At 39.2% G+C, this 10,853-nt stretch overlaps 1 protein-coding gene across 1 annotated transcript; it reads right to left on the minus strand.

Moving 5' to 3' along the window:
- Positions 1-363: 363 nt before the first annotated feature.
- On the minus strand, positions 364-2,452 carry LOC147633317 (putative mannitol dehydrogenase). Its single transcript, XM_086806378.1, has 6 exons — positions 2,335-2,452; positions 2,076-2,189; positions 1,659-1,886; positions 1,214-1,499; positions 926-1,079; positions 364-704 (listed from the first exon to the last, which is right to left on the minus strand). The coding sequence occupies exons 1-6, from the start codon at positions 2,409-2,411 to the stop codon at positions 508-510; spliced, it is 1,056 nt and encodes a 351-aa protein (XP_086662504.1). The 5' UTR covers positions 2,412-2,452; the 3' UTR covers positions 364-507.
- Positions 2,453-10,853: the final 8,401 nt, after the last annotated feature.

Here is a 10,853-nt window from a genome sequence, read left to right on the forward strand (position 1 = left end):
ACACACACATTCTTACCTTTTTATAGCATAGTAGTAATGCATACACATGCATTCGCACACAAGTGCACACATGCATATGACTTCATGGTGTTTCTTAATTAGTTAAGAAGAATTTTTTAACATAGCAGTAATGCATGTGCATACATGGGTGCATGCACAATCAGTGGTTATAAAAAGGAGTGCATGCATTGTCTCTATTGGTGGGTAAGGAATCAAATTCAAATAACACTAGTTGTTGGATGTCTTGTTGACTCTCATTATATATAATCTCTCTCTCTCTCTCTCTCCCTCTCTCTCTCACACACACACACACAATTAAAAAAGAAGATGATGCTGAAAAAGAAAAAGGACTATATGACCAGATAGATTAAAAAAAGCTTCTTATTACAAAAAAGTGGACATATTATATTTTTTGACGGTACAATTATTTTAAATAAAGCACTCATTTCCATGTCTTCTAGAAAGTGGAGGGTAGGCAATATGATTATGTATGAAACTGAAGGGATTTCATGTGAGGGAGTGAGCAATGTCGATGACGAATCGATACTTGACATCTCCCTTTTGAAGCCTTTCCATGGCCTCGTTCACACTCTGGATAGGGATGGTCTCTATTGTGCTGGTGATGCCATGCTTCCCACAAAAGTCCAGCATCTCCTGTGTCTCCTCTGTGCCCCCGATCAGACTACCCCCAACAAAGCGTCGTCCTGCCACCAATGATGCAATTTAACCATTAAATTTTTTATTTAAAAAAAAAGAAAAAAAAGCAACCAACCTTGTTTTCAATGATTAAGTTAAAGGGGCTCTTTTATCAACCTAGAAATGTGGTTTAAGTTTGATGGCGGCAAATTATATTTAACAAAAGATTTCAAATCTAAAATTGCACAAAAAATCAAATCACATCTAATTGGGGGGGGTCTTTATTTACCAAAGATAACTGCTCCAGGGGAAAGTTGCAAAGGCTCTTCTGGCACCCCCACCAACACCATCTTGCCATTCACCTTGAGAAGCCCCAAGAGAGGCTCCAATGGATGCACCGCAGATACCGTGTCAATGATGTAGTCCAAGCTCTTGCTTGCTTCCTACACACCAAATTGCTACACTTTCTTCAAATTCAAACATTTCAACAAAAAAAACACATCCATTTATTTGGCAACAAGCACTCCTTCCCATCGCATGCTACCTACCTAAGAGAAAATTAATCCATCTAATTTACCTTCAGTTGGGTTGCATCCTTGCTCACAAGGAAGTGATCAGCACCCAACAATTGCTTGGCCTCTTTCTCCTTGTTGGGTGAAGTGCTGATGACAGTCACATGTAACCCAAAGGCTTTCCCAAACTTCACTGCCATGTGGCCTAACCCCCCTAGGCCAACCACCCCAAGCCTCTTCCCCCTCTCACTCATGCCAAAATACTTCATTGGACTGTACACTGTGATGCCAGCACATAAGAGGGGTGCAGCACCATCCAAGGGTAAATTCGTCGGTATCCGAAAAAGAAACCTAGTATATCAATCAACAAATATAACCATTAAAGCTGCTTCTTACATATCTCAATTATACATGGTGGTGGAGAAACATCTCAGTGATTTGCTCTCTCATCATCAAACAAACCAACACAATAATAAGAGAATAACCATAGAAGATGGGAAATAGACTCACTTTTGGTCCACCACCATGAGGGTAGAATAGCCACCATGTGTAGGGGTTCCATCATAGTAGACACTGTTGTATGTGAAGATGGCCTTCTCACAATACTGCTCCTGGTTCTTACCACACGCATCACAGTTTGCACAAGAGCCCACCAAGCAGCCCACCCCCACATGATCCCCCACTTTGATCCCCTTCACTTGTGACCCAACTTCACTCACAATCCCAACAATCTCATGCCTGCCAACCAACTGCTGCAGTAAGTAATATAGGAATTATATGACAATATGCATAAGGTTAATTGTTAAAATCGTTCATTAGTTCAGTGAGCTCATTGCAGTTCTGATCATGAACTAGGAATTCCATAATTTGGAGCACATTAGCGAGCTGCATGTTTAGGAGTAACTAAATTATGTGATTATAACAGACCCCGGAACCATAGGATAAGAGGAGCCCTTGTGTTCATTTCGAATTTGATGCAGGTCGGAGTGGCATATCCCACAGTGGGTGATTTTGAAGGTAACATCCTCATCGCCAGTAGCTCTGCAAAAACAGGATTATGGGGATGAATTAAGTGACGATGGAGATGAGGTAGTATGTTAGAAATTCACAGTTAATGGAGAGACCATGTTAAGAAAGCTAGGATTTGCACATTAATTTTTTTTAATGATGGCGCTGGCCGATTGACCTGCGCGTAAACTCGAAGGGCGAGAGATGGCCGGACACATCGCTAGCAGCGTAGCCCAGAACCTTCTTTGGAGCCATTTTGTGAGTGGGACACTGGGAAGTGAGTGGGACACTGGGAAGTGCTTTGCGGTGATATATATATATATATATATATATATATATATTTATTTATTTTTATTTTTTTATTTACCGACCTTGTGACTTTGTCAAAGATTCTTTGGCTTTCGGCTTTTTGGAGCCCCCCTTCCCTGCCCTTGGTTTTGTAGCCCCAATATATATTTAATTTGAAGGCTAAAATTTTTTTTGGACTAGCATTTTTTCCTTATAATTTGGAAGTGCATAAATTATCTTTTTAAGGGTAAAGCCTTTTGTGCCCTTATATGAAGGGTAAAAAGCCCTAAGAAGGGTTCCATAGTCTTCTCTCTCTCTTTATCTCATGCATACACACTCGAAACTGGCCTTGTAAGAAGTGTGAATTTGTAAAATGCCCTTTGGAAAGATCTTTCAACTTGTGGGACCTCTCTCTCTCTCTCTCTCTCTCTCTCTCTCACGTGCACGTGCATGCATGCAAATGTACTGTCACAAAAAAAGAATCTTTTACGTCACAACCTTCCTTAAAGCAAAGTATATATAATGGCACCACACACACACACACACACACACACACACACCCATGCTTGCACAAAAAAAAAAAGATATTTTTTAAAATGAGAAGTTGACATCCTAACAACAATTTAGTAACACGACATGAAAGTGTCCCAAGACACAACAAAGAAATTATTAGAATTTATAGACCCAAAAAAGATGTCTTTTGCATGTGTCTTTTTAAATCATGATCATTATATTTTGAAAAAAAACTTGGAATTACTCCAAGAAAAATGGGCATCTCCATGTGAATGCCAAATTTGGAATTAATTTTCCATCGTGTTAGGTGGTTCTATAGAGAGGAATAAAAAGGATGGTGTATGAGTTTTCTTCCCATGCTATTAATTTTCCCATGATTTCTTGGTCATTTAGATTGAGTATAGTAAATAAAATTATCAAATGAGTTATAAAAATTCTCCACTATACCAATATCTTTTTAGCATGGTCTAACCCATGATGTATGATACATGTTTCCCATGCTAATAATTTTTCCATGATATTAGGATACTATTGATAGAACGTGGATAAGGAAATTATGTAATAACCTTTTTCTTGAGAGTATTTTTTTTTTCCAAACCTATGGAAAGAATTCTTTTATGTCTTTGTAATGATACCAAACTAGTAATAAAGCTTTTCCATTTTTTCTCCCAATACTAGTACTATGGTTCACACAATCATTTTGCAAGATAAAGATACATCTCGATCTTCTGTCATAACCATTCACATGACTAGCTCAATGCGTAGTTGCCAGCTTGGCATCTCTCTACATCACTAGATTATGTGTCTAATCCTATCTTACATTTTAGCGGGCTCAATATATAGTTGACATCTAGAAAATCTCTCTACACCTTAATGCATTTAGGTTTTAGCATCGTATCCTCACCCTGACTTGTGTGAGCTAAATAACTCACACCTAATCTTACATTATGTCCCTCCATTCGTCTCTTGTGTGTGTGTGTGTGTGTGTGTGTGTGTGTGTGTGTGTGGTGTGTGTGTGTGTGTGTGAGAGAGAGAGAGAGAGAGAGAGTTAAATAACTCACAACTAATTGTACATTTTGTCCCTCCATTCTTCTCTTCTGGGTGTGTGTGTGTGCGCGTGTGTGCGTGTGCATGCGTGCATGTGTGTGTGTGCGCACGCGCGCTTGTCCTACATGCACTCCTCTAATGTTAAAAGTAGCTCTCTTTCCTCCCTTATTGATTCATTGTGGTGATTGTATCCATTATGGGATAATTGAACCGTACACCTCAAATACTTACTCATTAACCTTTCAAACTTGTTTGCACTTTCTTTTCTCATACTTTTTAATTTATTGACACTTATAGTCTCCAACCTTAGACCTAGCCATCTAGCCATTTCCACATGTACTTTCCAACCCATTTCCACATATATTTGTGCTATGATACCTTTTCTCAAGTCCTAGAACAATTTTATGCTACCAAAATGCGTATAGCAAAAGCTAATGGCATCATGGCTTGTGTCATTATTCTCCTATCCCCATGAAGCTAATGGCATCATAGCTTGTGTCATTCTTCCCCTATCACCTTCATTCTATTTTTTAAGTGGCATTTCCCATTTTCCATACTCACCAATTGTCCATTTCACCTAATTTAACCATGATAGCAACACTCTTTTCCAAATTTATGCAAGTTACATGCATTTCATGAGAGTCTTCATAGATGTGAAAGGCATGAGCCTTCTGATATTGTCAAATTTTGTTTAACCATAGATGCAAAAGGCATGAGCCTTATGATATCATCAAAGATCTTTTCCAAATTACATAGCATTTCATGAGAGTCTTCATAGGTGCAAAATGCACGAGCCTTATGATATTGTCAAAGTGTGACTAGCCATATCTCAAGCAAATCTGCCAAAACCACGGGTTGGCTAGCCTTAAGCCTCTTGCTACAATGGAACATAAGGTCTCTTGATGTTCCATAAACCTAGCTCTATGTTATCTAGCTAGTCACCCAATGGTAAATTGGATGGCTGCATCCCCGTGGCATAAGCTTCAGCTTTTAGGGGAGTGGTTGGGTTGAACTTGCCACATTAAATGAGGTTTCAAAAGTGGATTTCCACTCATTACAATTTTGCTACATTATTAGCCCTCTATGGTCTATTGGGGACGCCTGTCCGACCATTGTGCCATGCTTACAATTAGTATCGTGAGTGATGTCATATTAAATACTACATTGTAAGTGCGATTGGCATATGCTTTGCGGGTCTATGCTATGTATGCTGTGATTGGGTGATGCCATGTGTACGCATGCTAGTGTTGTTGATATTGGTGTTTGATTGCCTCACCTAACATGTTGACTTGTTGAGTATAGGTGATGAGTACGAGGATGCCGAATGAGGCATCGTACTTGTGTGAGGGTCACCGAACGAGGTGTCACACAGGCATGAGTGTGCAAGGGTCACCGAACAAGGTGTCGCACAGGTTTTGTCATGTGCATGGGCGTTTACATCACCTCGACATTTAGGAGTTATACTTCATTATTTTTGGTTGGTCGCGTGCCATTTATTTATACTCGAATATTTATGTACACTGATGTGAACAAGTGTATTGCGTGTGAACTAGAGCTTCACTATTACTTTTGGTGTGAACATCCTCTAGAAGGATTGGTCATTTTTTTTAAAAGTAAAGAGCGCTGTTTTTGGCAAAAGCTTCACATTGGCTCAAGGGCTATTTTGGTAATACATGATTAAAATACTCATGCCGTGCAAGGGGCCAGCACACATGAGGGGGAGATTTAACCCAATCCTTTGTTGATGTTGATGTCGTCCAAATTTTGTTTTCAAGTCTATGGTTTTATCTCATGTTTATTTTCATATCCATGCTTAATAAGTTTGAATCTTTTTTTTGTATGGAGTTGATTACTAATTCTTGATTTATGCGAGCACTTGTGGTACTTTGATTCTCTTGTGTGGCAAAGATCCTGATAGTGGTATTAGAACCAACCACACTCAAAGAGAAGGCATAAATCTCAAGACTTGATGGAGAAATTGGGCAAAAGCATTACATGAAGGGAAAAGGATTTGTATAAGGTGGAAAGAAGAAAATCAAAGGATTAAAGCTTGTATGGTTTGGCAAAGCAATTATGACATGCATAAACCACTCACAGGAAGCCTAAAAACCATGCCTATATGAAGAAAAGGCAGTTTTCTGTAGCAGTGCATCTCACCCTGATCCAACCGTTATAGATTGAAGTAGCATAGGGCAAAACCTCACTTCCTCTTCTCAGTTTTTTAAGAGCTCCAGCATCAGAGAAATGTATAATTGACCAGTTGTTCTTCTTCTCTCCCACACTGCACGCTGCGTCGATTTGTGAAGAAATTAGGCTTTAAATTTTTTTAAATCAAGCTTAAAGCTTAACCATACCAAGTCTTTTCAACCTTTCAAATCTTAAAGCTTTCAAATCTTTCCAATTTCAAACCTTTCAAAGTTTTCCAAGCCAAACCAAGGGAGCACATGCACATGGAGGCCCGGGCTAATTTCTAAAGGCCTGTAGAGAAAATTTCAGATTTGCTGAAATTAATTTTTTCTTGCTAAGGCTCTCCGCAACGCCTTGAGGGGAAACATTTTAATTGTCAAAGCTTCCGAAAATTCATTTTACAATTTCGAACAAATCAAAGGCTTCAACAAATTCTCCGCGGCCGAGCAAGTGTGTGGGGTTTCTGATATCTCTCGACGGTATTTTTCGAGAGAATATGAGTATCATCGGTGCTCTTGAATCTCGAATCAACTCGACTCTTTGCAAATTTCAGGTTCAATGATAAGTATTATCATCTTTGCTGAATTATTTCTATCATTAATTAATCAATCTCTCTATCTCTTGACTTCATTACCTTTGTTATTACAATGAATCTGCAACCCCCAACTGTGGAGGAGCAGTTGCTAACTCTTCAAGCTTAGATTTTAGAGGAGAGGGAAAAGAGGGAGAAGTTGAAGAGAGGAAGTTGAGAAAGAGGAGTAGAGGGGTGGAGTCTGATTCGGGTGATGAGATCCAGCGTACGGTGGAGGCTCCCTTAGAGCCCAGGATTCTAGAAAGAAAAAGAAGATTAGTCGGAAGGCATTTTTCTTCCAAAACTATAATGGGAAGAAGGACGCCAAGCTAGTTCTCTCTTGGCTCAGTCAGTTAGATGACTACTTTTTCGGGAGAAAGAGTTCTCTAAAAAGGATTAATGCAAATGTGCTGATAATCATCTTATTGAAGGAGCTGCATTGTGGTGGAACGCTACCAAGACAGGCCATCATAAGCCTCGTACTTGGAAAGAGTTCTAGAAGGCAATTAAGAAAAAGTTTTTGCCACCACAATACAAGGCCAAGAGTAGACAACAGTGGGATGGCTTGCGTCAGTTATTAAAGAAAGAGACCGTTCAAATGTATGTAGACAAGTTTTGCAAGTTCTCCTACAACTCAAAGCCATTGAGAAAGTGCATGAGAAGGACCAAAAGAGGAAGTTTATAGTGGGTCTAAAACCTCACATTAGGGCCGAAGTGAACATGTTCCATCCGCATTCTCTAAGTTCAACAATCTCTTTAGCCATTAATTGTGAGAAGAATAACAATATTCCGAAGGATAATCATGTTACCCCCAAGAATCTCATCCCTTTAAATCTCAAAAGCATGTTTCTTCATCTAAACCTTTAGACAGGACTCATGGATGGTGCCGCAACTTTAGTCAATTCAAGAACAAAGAAAGCAACGAGTCAAAAAACAAGAAGACTGACAATCTTCCAAAGACAAACAAAGAGGAACCCAAGCATTGAATTCGGTGTTTCAAATGCAATAAGGAAGGCCATGTGGCATTTGAGTGCCTGGAGAAGAAAAAGAATACACCGAAAGCTAGTGTCAACATGATCGAGGACGATGACTATCTGCCCGAGCAAGAGGGTAACTCTGAAGACGAAAAAGGAAAAATGAACTTTTTTGGTTGCACCACTGCAAGGCGTAAATGTAATCCTTGGCATGCCATGGTGACACCAATACAATCCATATATTTATTATGACACGCATTCCTTGTATTTCATGTTCAATGATCAACATCTGTGTCTTAGGGGAATGATGGAAGACAGGGTTGCACCTTTCTTTAGCCACACCCAGGCTAAGAGAGCACTGAGGAAGAGGGAGAAGACATTTCTAATCTTTGTGAATGAGATTACTACTCATGAAACACCTCCCAATGACACCTCACATGATTCCTTCCTTTCTCAGTTTTTCGATTGTTTTCTTGATGACCTGGTCCGTGTCTAAAGGCATTGAATCAAAGAGGTTCTTCTTACTACTCAAGTAATTAGCTCCTCAGACTTGAGGATCATAAGATTGACCTTATCCCTGGTAGTATACCTCCCTGCAAGGCACCTTATAGAGTGAACCAGATTGAGCAAAAAGAAATCCAGAGATAGATAAAAGACCTTTTAGAGAGGAAACTGATCAGGCCTAATAGTTCACCCTACGGAGCTCCAATTCTTCTAGTAAAAAGGAAGAATGGAATTTACCGTCTATGCATTGACTATAGAGCCCTTAATAAAATCATAGTCAAAAACAGATATCCTATTCCTCCAGTGGACGATCTTCTTGATAGATTGCGAGCGAGGAGCAAAGGTATTTAGTAAAATAGACTTGAAATCCAGATACCACCAAGTGAGGATGGTAGAGGAAGATATATACAAGATTGCTTTTAGGACACAGACGGGTCATTATGAGTTCTTAGTGATGCCCTTTGGACTCACTAATGCTTCGGCTACTTTTAGCCGTATGATGAACTACATCTTCCTCAAATATCAGAACTTTGTGGTAGTTTTCTTCGATGACATTCTTGTATTCAGTGATAGTGTTGCTGAGCATGAGAAACATCTAGAGATAATGTTTAATCTCTTAAAAGAGAATGAGCTGTATCTCAATCCTGAGAAGAGCTCTTTCTTTCAGACAGAGATTGAATACCTTGGTCACATTATTTATGCTGATGGTATTCGTGTGGACTCCAAAAAGATAGAGACTATAGTGACTTGGCCGAGACCCAAAGACATTCATGAACTCCGATCATTTCTTGGTTTGTGCAGTTACTATAGACGTTTTGTGAAGAATTTTGCTTACATTTCTCATTATATGACTTTTCTTTTAAAGAAAAGGCATATGACTTTTCTTTTAAAGAAAACAAACAAGTATGTGTGGGCTGATAAATAGGAAAAATATTTTAATGCTTTAAAAGAAGCACTCACTAGAACACCAATTCTGCAATTACCAGACTTTGCTAGACCTTTCTTTATTGTTGTAAAATTGATGCTAGTGGTACATGCATAGGGGTAGTATTAATGCAAGATGGTCACCCCATAGCATTTGAGAGTAGGAAACTCAAACCCCCCAAGTGCAAGTATAGCACTTATGACAAAGAATTGAATGCTATAGTCCATGCCCTAAAGATTTGGAAACATTATTTGATGGGATCAGAATTCATCATTAAAACAGACCAGTAGAGTATCAAGCACCTGCTCACCCAGCCTTTGCCATATCTGACCGACACATCAAATGGGCTGCTTTTATTCAAAGTTTCCAGCCTACTGTTCTCTACCAGCCTGGAAAAGAGAATGTTGCTGATGCCCTTAGTCAACGGCCTAGTGTTCATCACATCACGATTGTAGATAGCTCGACTTTCGATGCTATGAAAGACTCTTATGACCAAGACCCAGACTTTTCAGACACTTGGACCAAAATGAGAGATAATGGGTGGACTCCCCACTCAGATTACTCTTATCTCATGATGGGTATCTCTTCTTTTAGAGGAGATTATGCATCATGAGACCTTTTAGACAGTTTGTTATGGAGTTGCACCAACCCCCATATGTAGGGGCATAGAGGTGTATCCTCTACTTTTACAGACCATTGCCCGAGACTTTCATCGGCCATCTATGAAGAAAGATATAGCCAAGTTTGTGGCCGAATGCATTACTTGCCAAAAGATTAAAAGCTATAAGGGGAAAACTCAGGGATTACTTATGCCACTCCTGATTCCCAATGAACCATGGGAGCACATTTCAATGGATTTTATCACTGGTTTTCTGCTTACTGCTAATAATCAGAATGACATGATTTGGACAGTAGTGATAGATTTAGCAAACATGCTCATTTCATTACATATAAAAAGAAACTGACTGCTCATCAAGCTGCTCATTTATTTTTAAAGCATATATTTGTGCATCATGGTTTGCATAAAGTCATTGTGTCAGATAGAGATTCTAAATTTTGTAGCGATTTTTGGAGAACAATATTGTTTGATAATTTAGGCACAAAATTAGATTTCTCTACTGCTTTTCATCCTGAATCCAATGGCCAAGCTGAAGTGACCAATAGTACTATCCTCGACCTTCTTAGAACCTATGTTTCATCACACCCTAGGCAATGGGAAAAATATTTATATATTCTCCAATTTGCCTACAATCTTACTCCTCACTCAAAGGCACCATTTGAGATAGTGTATGGAAAGACCCTTCCCACTCCGATGACTCGTCTTTCCCGCACTATAGAAGCTGCTGATGAATTTACCAAAGACTTTAGCTCTATTCATGACCAAGTTAAAGAGGCTATTAGGAAGGCTTAGGAAAAGGAAACCCATGACCTTTGAAAAAGGAGACCATGTACTTTTGAGGATAGAAAAGAGGAGCCTTAAGAGTGTAGAAAAGAATCCTGTTGTCAAACTAGCACCTAGATTCGACGGTCCTTTCAAGATAGTAGACAAAATCAATGACCTAGCTTATAGACTAGATCTTCCGTCCCATTGGAGGATTCATAACTGCTTTCATATTAGCCTATTGAGACCCTTTAAAGGACCAATCCCTACTCATCTTGTTTATGAAGAACCTCCAGAACTAGTTGAT

Source organism: Cibotium barometz, chromosome 12 (genome assembly GCF_041138505.1).
Source record: "Cibotium barometz isolate CiBa-2024 chromosome 12, ASM4113850v1, whole genome shotgun sequence".
Taxonomy (NCBI): Eukaryota; Viridiplantae; Streptophyta; class Polypodiopsida; order Cyatheales; family Cibotiaceae; genus Cibotium; species Cibotium barometz.